General features: G+C 29.6%; 1 protein-coding gene across 1 annotated transcript; it reads left to right on the top strand.

Moving 5' to 3' along the window:
• Positions 1–8,645: 8,645 nt before the first annotated feature.
• On the top strand, positions 8,646–11,451 carry LOC129606004 (carboxylesterase 5A). Its single transcript, XM_055516049.1, has 3 exons — positions 8,646–9,692; positions 10,059–10,517; positions 10,571–11,451. Exons 1-3 carry the CDS (start codon positions 8,796–8,798, stop codon positions 11,219–11,221), a joined length of 2,007 nt encoding a protein of 668 aa, XP_055372024.1. The 5' UTR covers positions 8,646–8,795; the 3' UTR covers positions 11,222–11,451.
• The last annotated feature ends 5,764 nt before the right edge of the window (positions 11,452–17,215 follow it).

Below are 17,215 nucleotides of genomic sequence, written 5' to 3'. Positions count from 1 at the left end.
CAAAAATTAATTATGGATTCTAATAATTTGAATCATTCTCCGTTCTTTGTTTATTGTATAGAAAAATAAAATTAACTAATGAACTCTTAATTTTAGAAAATAAGAAAAGAATATTACATAATTTATTACGGCAAAAAAAATGAAAATCGTTAAGAACTTTAGCATGTAATTTAAGAAATTTTTAAGGTTCCTGCTATATTTTTAATCTAATTGTTGTAGCTTTTAAATAAGTAAATTGTATTAAATAATAATTATAAAACGGGGAGTCAATAATTAATTGAATTTTTGCTGAATTTCTATTATTTACATGGGGTGTCAATAGCTATAATAATGCAGGTGCAATTATTGGCACTAGCTAAAAATTGCAAACTTTCCCAATTTTTTAAGAATAAAAAATTCGGCTAAAGCAAATGTTACTAAGAAATTTTGCTTAAGTAAAATAAAATTTTTTTTAATAATTGTTAAAACTTGTGACACAGCCGAACATATATTTAGGTGTTCTGTTATGAGTACATGCACTCATATTAGTTTTTTAGATTTAGACAAGAATTATTTTTTATACGAGTAGCCATTATCTAAAATTTATGTAGCATGTAAACTTTTTAAAATCTGTTTGATCTAATATCGGTAATAACATATACAGCAGTTATTGGTCAGTAACTTGAAAATGTATTTTCCTTTTTCCAGATTGAGGTTAGAGAAGCTTGAGATTAAATCATATACATACATATGTAAAAGAATCATACTAAATGTAATAGATAAATCTAATATTGCACACCTTCTTCTATTTACTCTCCCAGTTGAATAAAATAGCTTAAACCGTATGAATTAGTTTTCAAATATAATTTGAACGGGATTTCCATACTTTTTACAACGGGATTTCCATTTTGTTATTCATTTAATTTACATTTTGCTTATTTTAATTTATACTTCATGAACTTTTTTTTTTTTTTAATTTATTTATTAGTATTAAATACTATTAATATTACAATTCCATATTACATAAATACAAAACTTCCTTGGAGAATATTTTACGCCAGGTAATGAAAATAGTTAATATTAAATTTTAAAACTATTGTTTCTAAATTCTAAAAAAAATTCTAAATTATTTATTCTTATTAAAACTTTAACATAAAAGAGAAAAAAAAATTATTTAAAAATGAAAAATTTCAAAATGAAGAATTTAAAAATGAAAATCTTAAAAATGAAAATTTTAAAATGAAAAATTTAAGAATGGACTCCATTAAAATTCGTTATGCATAAATACTTTATCAGCAAATTTTTAAAAGTTTTAATATTGCTTTCAGCGCGTATTACATTTGGTACCGAGTTGAATAGCTGCATTCCCTTATGAAACAAGTTATTCTGCGTACTATGTGGTAGCCTGAATAGACTTGCAGATCTCAGAGTATATGGTGTTGATTCACCAACATAATTTATTATTCTACTTAGGTACTCTGGCAACATGCTGTGTTTTACTTTAAATATGAATAATAATGTATTGAATTGAAGTTTTTGTCTTACCGACATCCATTTCAACTGACCAAGCATGAATCTAGTATTTGCTCTTCTACCACATTTTAAAATAATTCGCATTGCTTTGTTTTGTAAAATTTGCAATCTATCTTTTTTTGTTTCACTACATAAGAATAATAATAATGCACAATAATCCAGATATGGCAATATCATAGTATTGTATACCGTTAATGCACATTTCAATGTAATTTTAATTCTGATGCGGTCTAAGTATCCAACTTTTTGTGATATTTTATTGCTAATGTAATCTGCATGCATATCTAGATTAACTTTATCATCTATTTGAACTCCCAAATATTTAATTACAGAAACCTGTTCAATGGTTGTATTATCTATACGCACATCAATCGTATCATTAGTTCGGTGGTTTAATACCATACATTTAGTTTTATCTAAATTTAACTTAAGTTTATTCATGCAAAGCCAATTAAATAAGTTCCGTAGGTCTTCGTTGATTTTACTGCAACACTCCTGTACGCTTCGAGCAGTATATATACAAGCGCATCGTCAGCAAATAACATAATTTTACAAAATTCGATGCAAGATTCTATATCATTGATGTACAATAAAAAATTTAGAACACCCAAAATAGTTCCTTGCGGAACTCCAATATTGATAAGCTCACTTCTAGAAGAAAATCCATCTACATTTGTTTTCTGTGTTCTACATTGGAAAAAACTTTTAAAACTTTTTAACTTAATGACAAACTTTTATTTCTATAAAAGATAATTTAAGTGCATATTTTTTGCAATTATTACAATAAAATTATTTTTTTTATTTAAATTGTATTTTCTATTATTTTCTAAGAAAAGTCATTTCGACACCCAAAATATAGCTATTGACATGGTACATTTATGCCATGTTATTAGTTTTACCAGTCCATGTCAATAGTTTTATCAGGGTGTCAATAATATTGTACTTTTTGGTATTCATGTAAAAAATATGAAAAGGCATCTTATACAGGAGAATAAATTGGATACTCAGGACTCGAGAATAACCGAGTTGGAGAGTCTTTGTAAGGTGCTACAAAACGAGATATGCAAATTACAGGCAGAGAATGTAGATTTAAAAAATCAAATAAAATTTGCACCAACAGAGAAGAAAAACAAAGATGCAGAAGTTATCGTATATGAAACCGACGAGGAAGAACTGGCAAGAGAAACTGACTGGATCCTAAAACAGAATAATGCAAAGAAGCGAAAAATGAAAAAGTCTCCTGAAATAAATTCAGAGACGACAGTTAAAAAAAAATAATGAAACCAGCTCTAAAATGAAGGCTGAAAATGAAAGAAGCACAAGCCTCCTTCAGTTATATTGAGCAACATTAAGAACTACTCCCACATAGTTAAGTTATTAAAAGAAGAAAGAATAAACGTTAGGGTCAATATGATGAATAACGACCAATTAAAAATAAATGTGGAAAATGAAAATGAATACAGATTACTAACAAAAGCTATAAATAAGGCTATACTGGAGTGGCACACGTATGAGAATAAACTGACGAGGCCAGTTAAAGTTATGGCTGGAAAACTCCATCCATCGTGTGAGCCAGAGGATATAAAAAAGGAGTTTATTAGCAGAGGCTCTAAATGTCTAAATGTTGTAAATAAAATCAAAAGGAAAAAAGAAAATGGAAAATATATTTCAGTAAAACTTCCGCTCCATATGTTATCTTTTGACGATTCGGAAGAGATAACCAAGATCTATAAAATAAAATACTTACAGCAAATGAGAGTAAAAATTGATGCTCCTAGAAGCAGAAAATCCATTCCTCAATGCAAGAGATACTAGAGATTTGGACACACACAAAAGTTTTGCCAAAGAGAAGCTAGATGTGTAAAATGTGCTAGTAATCATATGACAGCGGAGTGCAACAAGAAGGATATATTTCAGCCCAAATGTGCGAACTGCAATTAGGCACACCATGATAGCTATCGAGGCTGTTTGGTTGCAAAAGAATTGCAAAAAAAGAAGAATGAAAAAGAATAAGCCCAAACAAAACCAAGTTAAATTTAATGAACAAAGAACTCCAAAAATAGACAGAATGGCGGCACCTAGTAAGGTGTTAAAGGGAGTATCTTATTCATAAGCGCTACAAAGCAAAACCCCACAAAAAAAGAAAATGAAGGAACCTGAGAATAAAACCCCACAAATAAAAAGAACTGACGCAGACATTATGCAAATGATGCATAGTATGTTGATAAGAATTGACGAGATCTCTAAAAGATTATTAAAAATAGAAAATGCATACACTGAGATGTATACGGGGACACCAAAGAAGTTAAGAAAAGATGTACGTAAATGAGGTACGTATAGTAACTTGGAATGCTAATGGTGTTCTTAATAAGAAACAAGAATTGGAGGTCATTCTCAAAACGAGAAATATAGATATTTGTTTGCTGTCGGAGGCTCATTTGCATTTTATACGAGCCTTAAAATAAAGGGCTATGATAGCTGTAAAGGGGTATATCACTGCAATCAGCCAAGAGGAGGTAGTGCAATACCAATAAAAGCAAGTATAGAACATAATGAAGAATTCAAGATAGAAACGGCTGAAATTCAGCTTATTTCGATAAAAATTAAATCGACTAAACAGACTTTACTGTTGGTGCCGTATACTGTCCAGCAAATTGCAGCATTAAGAAAAATACTTTTAAAGATTTCCTGTACAGGCATGGACACAGATACCTAATAGGAGGTGACTATAATGCCAAACATACAGATTGGGGTTCTAGAGTCACCTTAACTAGAGGAAGAAAGCTAAGAAAAGATATTCAAGAGCTAGGTTGTTGCTATCACTCCACTGGCACTCCTACTTATTGGCCTACTGACACTAACAAAATTCCTGATATTATTGACTTTTTTATAACCAAAAAAATATCAGAAAACTTTCTAAGCCTTGAAGATAACTATGATTTTAATTCGGATCACTCTGCTGTCATATTAAAACTAAGTGAAAAAATAACTAAAACATTATTTAGGCCCAGTTTAACAAATAGCACTACAGATTGGGTGAGCTTTAGATACGAAATAATAATCAATATTGACGTAAATATTAAAATACAAGGATTTATGTTAATAGACAAGAGTTACAAGGATTTATTAAAATCATACAAAGAGCTGCATGGAACAATACAAAAATGTCAAAGTACAAACCGACAACAAATAGCTATCCTCGAGAAATAACTGATTTAGTAGGTGAAAAAAGGAGAGCCAGACGTAGATGGCAACGTTCGCGTCACCCTGATGATAAAACTGTTTTAAACAGACTTTCCTAGGTGCTTAAAAGAAAAATCCAAGAATTTAAATCGGCAACATACGAAAGTTATATAAAAAATTTGTCAGCAAAAAGAGACCAATTAGGCATGCTCCGCCATTGATGAAAGCAAATGGCAGTTGGGCGAGGAGCAATATGGAGAAGGCCGAATTGTTTGCTAATCACTTGGAAAACAAATGAAGCAGACAGCATAGCTCGGCTTACTCAATTAGAGGTTGCGGAAGGGATAGGATCCCCGAAGTTGAAAAAATCGCTAGGTTTTGATCTTATTACTGCGGAAGTAGTGAGAGAGCTACCAGACGAGACATTGGAACATGTGACGAAAATCATGAATGCAGCTATGGATTTAAGGTATGTTCCTTGTGCTTGGAAAGTCGCGAAAGTAATTGTGGTGCCCAAGCTCGGGAAATCCTTGAGGGAAACAAAGTCTTACAGGCCCATTTCACTGTTACCAATGATGTCTAAGCTTTTTGGAAAGCTGCTATTGAGGAGATTGAAGCCAATAATAGAAAATAGGGGCCAAATACCGAACCATCAATTTGGTTTTATGTTAGAAGAAGCCATTCTACAATAGAAAAGGTCCATAGAATAACTAATATTATAGAAAAAAGCTTGGAAAATAAGAAAATCTGTTCTTCTATGTTTCTAGACGTAGCACAGGCATTCGACAAGGCGTGGCACAGAGGCCTTATACTTAAGTTAGGGCAAATGTTACCATCGTCATTTGTAGAAATTTTGAAATCTTACTTAGCTGATAGATTATTTAGAATTAAACAATATGCTGAATACTCCACGCTAAGAGAAATAAAGGCAGGTGTCCCTCAAGGCAGTATATTGGGCCCAACGGTGTACCTGCTTTACACGAGTGATTTGCTACAAATAGAAAATGCTACGGTAGCCACTTTTGCTGACGATACTGCAATATTGGCAGTAGGAGTGAACATTGACGATTCGACAAAAAAATTACAGGAGGCAATTAACAAGATAAGCCAGTGGACTAGAGATTGGAGGGTGAAGTTGAATGAAGCAAAATCGGTTCACATAAACTTCACCAATCGGAAAATAGTGAATCCACCACAAATTAACGTAAATGGAACGAACGTAGCGATCCATAACTCAACAAAATACCTAGGAATGACTTTAGATGTCAAGCTAAGGTGGAAAGAGCATATAAAGAAGAAACACATAGAATTAGAAAATAAATATAGAGAAAATTATTGGCTCCTAGGTCGTAAGTCCAATTTGGCAATTGATAATAAGATATTAATTTATAACCAAATCATTAAATCAATATGGCGATATGGCATTCAGCTGTGTCAAGAAGACTCACATTAACAAAATTCAAACCTTCCAGAATAAAGTTCTACGGGGCATGGTAAATGCGCCATGGTATATACATAACAGTGATATCTACAGGGACTTAGGAATTCCTTTGGTTGTGGATGAAATAAGAAGTTGTGCTACAAAGCATAGGGCTCGTCTAGAACAGCATGTAAATATGGAAGCAGCTCGGCTGCTAGACAATGGCGTTATGACAGAAAGACTTAAACGAACAAGACCATTCGATTTAACATGAAATACCGATTTCCTTATGGAAGGTATTTAATTCCTGCACGGAAAAACCAAGTTAGCGCGGAGGTAATAGTTGGTCTTTAGGACCAGTTTTATCCGTTCAGAATTTAGGTGATTTTTTAGGGTAGGAGTTACGCTCCCCCACTGTCGGAAGAAAAAGGCAGATACAGCCGTCCTTCTTCGTCTTTCGAGATTTTTTCACCTAGTAGAAAAAAAAAAATGTAAAAAATTTAATTTTTAATACTTTTATTTAACAATTTGATAAAGTTTTGTATTATGATTATGAAAGAGGAATATTCAATTTATATTTTACGGATGCTCAAATTTAATCAAGTGTCAATAATTGTACGCGGTACGCTATAGAGTTAGCCAATTTTAGTATATTAATTAACTTTATTTGGAGGTGTAGGATTTAAAAATTTGAGAAAAAAAAGAAAAAAAAAAAATCATTCGAATGCGTTTACATGTAACTAACGTTCAAAGTTCAGAGAAATAGATTAAAAATTACAATTAAATAAGAAGTATTATCTTAAGAATAACTGTTGGACATGGGTAAACAAATATTTTCTGATGGAAGTACATTGTCGGGTGAAACAGTTTCACTTCCCTAACTTTAATCAAAAAGTATCGTTTTAGTTCCAATACGTTTGTAATATAATTTTTCCCTTAATAATAAATTTTAAAAGTAATAAAACGAGATGTATTATTTGTTATTGCGTCCTAATATCAATGATAAATCACAAAATTATTTATCGTTGTTATAACATGTTTGCAATTTCCACTTCGTTTCTAACGTGAAAAAATTTAAAATGTGCTCTAAGGGTTCTATGTGTACTTCTTTTGACTACTGTCATTTTCGCACGACGAAGACTATAATGTTTAATGGCTTATTAAAGTTGTGAATGAAGTATGGATTTATGATAGAAAAAATAATATTCTCTCTGCGTTTCTTAAAAAAATATTTTGGATTTATGCTGAAATTAAACTCTAATGAAGTTAAAAATAAAAATTCAAAACCATATAAGCCCTTTAACACACTTTTGATTTGATTTGTATTAAGCATATTTACATTATATTGTACGTTTACAAAATACTATTTTTCCCTAAACATAGTTTAACTTTTGCTTTTTATTATAAAATAAAAAAATCATAAATAAAAATTTAAATTCTGATAATTCTTATTGTATCAACAAAACAGGTTCATCTTGAATTTTAATGACGATCGAAATATTATGTGTCGTGTTGCTTTTTTTAAATAAGAACTAACGAGAAATAATTATAAATGCATATCACAACTCAATAATAATGAACATTTCGCTGATTATTTTGTTGGCATAATATACATACATATATGCATGAACATACATATATCAGTAAATCAATGTCTACTGTTTACATTAATTTGACACTAATACTTAATCACTGTCGTGACTACATTTATAAAATTAAATCGTTTTTGTAGCTACTGGAATTTCTTTGATCTGTTGAATATAGCTGAATCCGTCATAGTTGTAGTTATATTATTTTATACACTAACAACATAATTTCGTTAATAAGAAAAATGAATTAAAAGTAAACGAAGATCAAAAATATTTGTTTAACAAACTGTTTGTGTTCGTCATTACAATAGTTTAAGATTAAGCCGTTGTCGATATATTTTTTAGTGATTTGAGAATGAAATATGTTTTGATACACGTAAGTATTACAATTTTGAAAATGTTGAAAAACTAGCATACTTAGATGCATTTTGGGAGTATAAATGATGGTTCTTATGCTTGACTTAAATTTTTTCTGATATTTGTCGCTTAGTTAAACAAGTCGTATGATATTAAAACTTAGATTTGGTTGCTTAAATTTTTTTACTATTGTAAATAAAGCTTTACCAAATTATATTTCACAAAGTACAATAACTTCATAACCATTTTTGGTATAGTTTCACGTTTTCTTTAAAAACCGTTATTACTTACAAACCAAGTGGAAAATTTATAATGCAATTTGTCATATTTAGGCAATATGTAATATTTATACTTCACTCTCTTTCTCTCTTGGTTTTATAATGCTGCACATGCATATTGTGTGAATTCATCATGAAAACATTATCTAAACGGCGATCAATACGGTGATGCGATAATCAGAACTGGATATATGCATGTATGTAGGTAAATATATCTATAGTCTAAATGCGGGAGATTTTTATAACTGGCTTTAATCTGTAAAAGTCTTAATGTAGTATATTAATATTGCTCTTTTTAAACGCTCAGTTTATATTCAACCTTTGTCGTGATTAATTGTTAAATTATAAAGCAAAAGCTCACATTGTTTTCGTTTTGCTTTTTAAATTGTTGACTTTTAATTAAAACCGTGTTATGTATAAAATAAATATATATTAAGTGTAAGCAATGTTTTAATAATGAAGTTTTTTACTTGTCACATTTTTATTATAAACTATGGATTTTTATTTTGTTTTTGCGCTCCTGCAAATAATGAACGTCAAACCGTAAGAGTAAAACGTATTGTTGGTGGAAGGCAAGCAGCTAAACCGCCGCCTGATGATCCGGTAGTATTTTCACAAATGTATGATAGGGATGCTCGAGTGGAAGGTTTTCGCCATGAGGAAACAGGAATTTATAATTTTTTGGGAATACGATATGCTGATCCTCCAGTTGGAGAAAACCGATTTTTACGTCCCAGGTTTCGACGGTTAGAAGGTGATATAAATGCAACACGTTATGGACCACCGTGCCCGCAGCCAGACCCATATAATCCCAATAAAGTCATAGGCAATGAAGACTGCTTAATACTTAATATTTATACGCCACAAATGCCTGACGAAACTACCGGTTTGCCTGTATATGTTTGGATCCACCCTGGCGGCTTTCGGCAAGGATCTGCAGCACAATATGATGCTCAGCCGTTAGCGCAAAATGGAATGATTTTCGTTCCTGTACAATACCGTTTAGGTACCCTGGGAATTGTTGGAGACGGATCTAAAGAATTCGGTGGAAACTTAGCAATGCTTGATATGACTGTAGCCTTGAGATGGGTGACAGATTACATATCTTTTTTCGGCGGCGATCCAAAGCAAATGAAAGTTATTGGACATGGATCTGGAGCTGCTAGCGCGATGTATATGGGTGTATCCAGATTACCAAGAAGTGGTGATTTGACTGGTATAGTGTCAATGTCCGGTTCAGCCTTATCACAATACGCTACCGATGAAGAGCCTGTTCAAACAGTAGAAGAAATAGCTGAGCTAAATGAGTGTCCTACAAGCAATAACATAGAAATACTCAAATGTTTAAGAAGTGTAAGTAATTATAAAGTACTCCTACATATTTTAATTACAATTGGAAAATTATCGTTATTACAAGTTAAGTTATTAAATAATAGTTAAATAAAGTTAAACGTTTACAAATAAAATCGTAAAATTTTTTCAAAATTAAGCAATGACAAAAGATGACGCTTAAAGTTTACTACAATTACGTCATTTAAGTTAAAATTGCTAATTCAAAATTAGTACTTTCTTTATAAATTACTAGTTGCTTTTTTAATAAAAATTCTGTACATGATATTGCGTTATTCTCCCTTTTTTTACATTCTATAAAATTAGATTAGATCTAAATTAAAATATTTTTAAATAAAATTTATTTACAAAATTATTTTAACTTTTTAGCGGTCTGTAGAAGATATTATTAAAGCAGATTCGCAAGTCGAAACGGAACGACTTCATGGAAGAGCTATGGTTAAAGGAATTGCTGGCAGCAGTGCTTTTCAACCACATGTAGAAGTACCCGATGACGACCGAGCCTTACCAGGATTTTTGACAATTAAAGCCGAGTCTATTATTAAAAACGGAGAGTTTTCTAAAGTTCCATTACTCATTGGAACCGCGAAACATGAAACTGCGAACGGAATTGCAATAGCAACATTGTCAAAAATTTATGGCTCCTTAGATAAATTTCTTGGGTCGATGATGGATTCTATAAACAAATTGAAGAGCTTTTTGGCTATTGACAAGATAACTGGTGAAATTTTAAAACCGGTATTACCTGGTTTGGAAGGTATTTCAATCGATCTAAATTCTTATTTGAAAGTGCCAACTTCTCTATCGCCTGCAGAGATATTTCAAAAGGTAAGTGTAGCCATGAAAACAAGGCTGAAATTTTTGTAAGAGATATTTTCTAGCTTACAGAAACTACCACCGACGTTCTTTTCAATTTGCCAGCAGTTCTTTCAGCTGAGAATTGGAGTAAAGTTGCTCCAGCCTATTTATATAGTTTTGATTTTAAAGGAAATGTCTCCAAAGGCATAAACTTTCTCCGAGGTCTACCCATCGTATCTGGTGATCAGCAAACAAATTATACCGGCCATGGTGATGAACTTGGTTATTTATTTGAAACAAATGACATTTACGGAAATCCTATAGCAAACGCAAAACTCACTGAAGAAAAAGATTTAAAAGTTCGCATAAATTTTATTTCGGTTCTAAAACAATTTTCAAAAATGAATTCTGAAACAGAAACTGATTCAAAAAGTCTATTTCAAAGATTTACCGGAAAAGGAGCACCTTTCTTGGAAATTTCTGATTCATTAACATTCTCAAATAATTTTAGATTTTGCGAGCTATCCATATATGGAGCACCTTTACAAGCTTTACAATCAACTACTTGCTCTGGGTTAAATACAATATTGGGTGGGCTTCACAATGCTACTGGAACTTTAAAAAATCTAGGCTCCTCAATTACCAATCCTCTTGGAGTAGGAGGAAGTGGTTTCAATTTAGAAAAACCCCATCCAAGTAAAAGACCTGCTGGTTTAGGTGGAATTTTAGGTTAGATGTGATATGCGAAGCATTGCTTTTTTTGTGACGTTATCTTAATAAAATACGCAGAACGGTTTCGCATTCTGCAGAAATTGATTAAAGTTTTTTTGTAATATTTTTTGCTTATTAGTTTAAAATATTTTAAAAATCAAACTATAATAATAATAACTTTATTAAATTTGCATAAAATAAATAATTTGAATAAAAAAGCCGTGAATTTTAAAAATAAAATTTTTTATAAAATAATTTTTCTTGAACTACGAAAAAAAATTAATTTTAAATAAATTTTTTAGTTATGTCATTACGAGTTTTGCCTCTTTGCAAAATACGGGATACGTAAAGTGCTTTTGGTTTCAAAATTCTAACTTTATAAAAACTGAATTTTTTTTTAACTTTGAAGAGCTACAGGTTTGAAGCTATAAAAGAGCTTATTTATATGATTTATAACTTGTTAAATATAAATCAACTCTTTTGACAGAAATTTTACAATTTTATAAAAATTGCATTTTATTTTGAATTTAAAATAGACAAAAAAAAAGTTTCTTTGGAAACTTGATCGCATATTCGAAATTTTTTGCCTAAAATTTGTTTTTATGAGCCATTTTTGTTTATTTCCTCAAAATTTAAATAGAAAATACTACAAAAAAAAAGTAGCTGTGATACCAGCTAGAATTTGTTATCCTATGTGGGAGTAAATATGCCGTAGCTGTGGGGCAGACTATGAGTTTAAGTTGCCGTATTGCCTTATTATTTTATGCAAAATTTCAGTATTGTGTTTTCAATATTTTCTTAAACATGGCCAAACTACTATGGGAGTTGTATGGCAGCAACGACAAGGAGCTAAGAAATTTCAACGAGTTTTTTCACACAACAGCCCTAATAACACACTTATTTTCACGCAATTTCTACATTATAGATCCAATAATTTCTGTGATAATTCCAAATAACTTTTGAAGCTGTATGGCAGCCATTTTACCATATTTTATTTTGCAAAATTTCAGTACTGTAGGTTGAACAATTTTTAAGATATAGCTAAATAAATTTTGAAGTTGTATGGCATCTACCCGAACCAGTACCTTGATCATACCCAATTAAAATTGATCATACCCAATTAAAATTGGGTTCTGGTATTTACTATAATAAATCAGAAGAAATTTGGTGACGAATGGAGAAGGAGAGATAAAGCTAAATCGACTCAGACTTCGACGCTGATCAAAAAAATATACTTGAGTCTATATTTTTAGACCATTATTTCTTAGCGTTACAAACGATAAGACAAATTTAGTATACCCTTCGAATATACGTTCGTACGGGTATAAAAAGATTTACATTCTGTCATTTGTAATCATCGTTTTACATCTAGAATATAAAAATAAAAATTTGATTTTGTAAACACTATATTTAGTAACTAGTACACACAAATTCCAATAAATATGTTTTTATTGGTTGGACGAAAATGCTTCTAAAGAGTTTGAATATAAAATTCAAGAGCAACCGTGGAACTAATTTTTATTCAGCTGCAGGAAAATACTCATACATCTAGTGGAGAAATAGTCAAAGTTGTACGAATATTTTCCTGCAGCTGATTACAAATTGTTTCTTTGTAACTGGTTTGTGTGAACACCTCCTCTATTATATGCATTATGATCGGTAAAATTCGTGAAACATATATTCTAAATTACGTTTAAGTATGGCTCAATCTGGTTAATTTTACTTTCATATATTTTTTCTATTCTAAGCTTCAGATAAATAAAAATAAGATTTTGTTCAATTTTTATTTCCGTTTATCCTTTCCTTTTTTGGTTTTAATAAAATTTATCGTGTACCAATCGTAGTATTTTACGTATGTGTAGGAATAATTGTACTTATATAAGAAAACTTTATTCTATTTTGAAATATCTAATTGTATAGAACATATTGAGAGCCCACATTACCAATTTGCAATTTTACAATCTACGATAAAAACATTTTAATTAAAAAATCTACTTTTTGTCTAGAGCTTTTGTCAATAGGTGATATATTCACTGCAGTCAATGTATAATATTCGATTTACATATGTACATTATATAGATTCACAGATACACCTTTGAATATTTTCCAAAAACCAAAAAAGTAAATATAAAAATAAATTGATTTGATAATTCGTTTATACCTGTTTGCATGTACATACATACGTATGTAAAACGAAAATATATATTTGTCTATACAAATTGATGACCATAATAATATATAAATATACAAAATCAAATGTCAGGGACGTCACGTACATAAAAGAGGGTTCAAATTAAGAGACCAAAGCAAATCTAAATAAAAGAAAACCATATGAAAATTGACCAAAAATTGTAATTAAAGTCTGAATAATGAAAAGAAAAGAAAACGAAAATGATTTAAAACAGAAACTTAATGAAAAAAGGATAGCCGGGCATGTATTGGTTCACATATGTATATATATGTGTACATGTATACATATATTATCTATTTACACACTTTATTTATGAAAGTTTTGGAATGAAAGGTAAAAAGTGTTGTAAATAGAAATGAATGGAATGTAAAGACTTTTGAAAACTTTTTTTTGATCCTCATATAATAAAGTATAGTGCTTTTTCACCCTTTCTTGTTTTTGTTTTTTTTTTGAGTTCATAAAATTATTCAACTCTATGTTTCAAGTTGTGGCTGGCTATAAAGGGTTTTACATTCTTTGTTTGCATTTTTATTGATTTGAAGTATGGGGTTTTGCATATGTAAAATAAAATGAAGAAATTTTTACATAGTAATAACTTCTACTTTTTGTGCATTTTATTTTAAAATTTCATTTTGGAACTTTTCAGTTTTTTTTTTCTTTGTTTTATTATTTTTTAATATTGAATGTGAAGTTAAAAAATACATACATAGTTTTTTTGTAGCTATTTTTGATCGTTTTTCATTTTCAATTAAATTTTCAAATTGACTTTTTTAGTAAAGTAATAATAAAATAGACAAAAAATGAAATAAATTTGTTCATATCGACTATAGGTTGATTATTTTTAACTCACTAGAATTTTAACTTAATAATATGTTACCCAATAATAATCGAAAAATTACTTCAGTAGAAGATTATAAATCGGATATATTTCAATATTATAAATAAAATTACTTTATTTGACTTAAAACAATCTGTTTTGCCTTTTAGTAGTAGTTTGTGTCCAGAATTTCTTTCATAACTAAATACATTTAAACCTGACTCACTCGAGCTTATCGTAGCTTAAGTTCATCATTGAGTCACACTAATTTTGTAATATTTTATTTAAATTTTTCAAATATTTAATTTTATATATTAAATTTTTTCACCCGACCATTTTTACTATCATTTAAAGATTCGGGTTATAGAAGCTTCACTGTAAATAAATTAATATAAATTACTATTAGTTAAATTATCATATCTAGTATTAATAATTTATTAATGCTCTGCAAGAATAAATAAATATTGAAATGAAGCTAAACATACAAATGTAATATACACATTAGGTTCCAAATAAACTTAACATGTCAACTAACATAATAAGTTATAATATTTTTTGCAAGTATTATGTTGACTTACATCAAGTTGGTATGTCGATCCGACATAAAAAACTTTTCTGAGTGTTACTTTATTGCATATGCGTTAATATGATTCATGCAAGAATTATATTTCTTTGCTGATTTGATTCATTTTGCAGAAAATGATTAACAAAACAATATTATTAAGAATAAATTATATAGAAGCGATTGTTATCGCCTCTGCGCTGGGTAACAGGCTTCTTAAAATTAACACAAAAATAAAAAAATTCTGTAACAAATCTAAATATAATTACCGACCGTATTGTGTATACAATAAGTAGATCATGTGATTGCAATAAATTTTGCATATCGAGTTTTCGGTGGAAATTCACTTCTCTGTAGTAGGGAAGTGTAAATAAACTATTTTTAGCAACCTGTCGGTTTGTGTGTGCACGCATGTATCTCAAGTTAGGTTGAACCGATTTTAATGAAATTTTATATGTAAGTTTATTTCGGACATGGCACGGATTGATCAACTTTTGGGATATATTAGCCCTTGGGAACTGCACTTTTTAGCGGGCCTGACTTACATTTTTGACCATTTTGAAGAAAATATTCAACCGATTTACTTGAAATTTGGAAGAGATCAGGTGTCAGCAACTGGACGTTTACTACGGGCCAAATATGCATTTTTGTGTATATAAAGAGAAATAATCAACCGATTTAATTGAAATTTAATATTTAAATTCGAGGTGTGAAAACAATGAGTCTATAAATTTTTTGGAAAGATCAGGGCTCGAAAACTGATTTGTGGGCGGATTTTACATTTTTTACCATATCTACGGAACGAATTGATGGAATTTCTTGAAATTTGATATTAGAGTTCTACATTTGAAATGTGATATTTGAGTTGGTACCGAAACTAACTGGCGAGCATTTAAGAGAATTCTTGTAGCACAAAGCGGAACTCAAGTAAGAGCCAAATTTACATATTTCTAGGTATATTAACTATAAGCTTACTAATGTCCTAAAAATTGGAAAGAAGTATTTAACAGACATTTTTATAATATTTTGTGACACTTTCACTTAACCAGACAATACACATTGTGGTCGGTTATGTGCACATCAGATTTTTTATAATATACTATACATAACTAAAATGTTGGCAGATCCTAGAATTATTTTTTTTTCTGTTTCTTTTGTTTTCTTTTTCTATCTTATTCTTCCAAAGATAAAGAATATAAGCGAAAATACTCGATGGTTGTGCCATCGCATTTGCTTGTATAATTATATAATATAGATGATTATAAGTAATCTTAATAAAAGTAATATTTATTATTTAAATGTAATTATTTATGTATATAAATGTAATGAATGTAATAGTTAATGCATATAACAATACAGTAATTATATATTTATTAGATAAATTTCCTTCTAACATCGTTCACAACTTGAAAAAAAGGCAATTTTGACCTTTCTTCCAAATTTAACCACTGTAGTTTATTACATTTGGCTTTATCTAACATTACTGGATAAATTATCTAATTTTGTTAATTGTAAGCTATTTTATCAATCAGTGACGAAACTTCTAATAAAAATCAATAATTGCGTATTTCTTTTGGAATTATATTGTACTTGCTCATTTAGTTTAATATACTAAAAGGATGTGTTTAAATACTAAAAGGATGTACAGATCTACATTGTTGATTTCACGAAAAGATCAGTAGTGTAGTATTCTTTTTTAATGTATGATTCTCCTTCAGAAAAACGATATTCTTTAAAAATGTTTTTGGATATTCGAAATAAAATTCATATAAATATAATATTTATCTATTTATTAGAATAGAAATTTTGGAAGCACTCTTTGACTAAAATGGTTTTCTTTTTGCAACGGGTTATTGTTGTTTTCCGTTTAACGAAGAGTACTGCCTGTTTCGAAAAGTCATAGACTGTATACACATGCTGGCTAATTTTGTAATTCTGAACCGAATAATTCGTTTCTGCTTTTTATGCAATATTATGAAAAATGAAATATCAAAGATGCTATACCCGATAAAATTTATAAAAGAGTGTTACAATACAGTACTAAAAATGCAATAAAGAAATGGTCCATACATATTCCTGTTCAATATAAGTGTAATATAATTTTTATTTTTCATAAAAAAATGAAAACAAACAATTCTGTTAAAAACACACTTTCATTTGGAACAAATAAAAATTTTAAAATATTGCAATATTTTTAATTTCGCAAATATTTTAAGGATGTTTTTCATTTTTTAATTAGTTAATTTTCACGTTGTTTTGGGAATAAAACAAATAACAGCAAAAAGTATGAATGATTTCATAAAAAACTTAATTTAATTGTTGATTATTTAATAAAACCTATACAAGTAAAAGCAAATAAAACATCGGAAATTACTAAATACTAGGAAATATATAACAAAGTAAAAGTGGAAATTTTTTTTACAAGCTGAATTGGATTCATTTGTATA

This window comes from Condylostylus longicornis, unplaced genomic scaffold (genome assembly GCF_029603195.1).
Source record: "Condylostylus longicornis isolate FDR11 unplaced genomic scaffold, ASM2960319v2 ptg000016l, whole genome shotgun sequence".
Lineage (NCBI taxonomy): Eukaryota > Metazoa > Arthropoda > Insecta > Diptera > Dolichopodidae > Condylostylus > Condylostylus longicornis.
The sequence above is the reverse complement of the archived record's forward strand: the minus strand, read 5'-3'. Positions and strand labels throughout refer to the sequence as shown.

Coding starts and splice junctions, on each gene's coding strand:
- LOC129606004 (XM_055516049.1), top strand. CDS start 8,796: ATGAAGTTTTTTACTTGTCACATTTTTATTATAAACTATGGATTTTTA. Junction 9,693..10,058: donor TACTCAAATGTTTAAGAAGT/GTAAGTAATTAT, acceptor TTAACTTTTTAG/CGGTCTGTAGAAGATATTAT. Junction 10,518..10,570: donor CTGCAGAGATATTTCAAAAG/GTAAGTGTAGCC, acceptor GATATTTTCTAG/CTTACAGAAACTACCACCGA.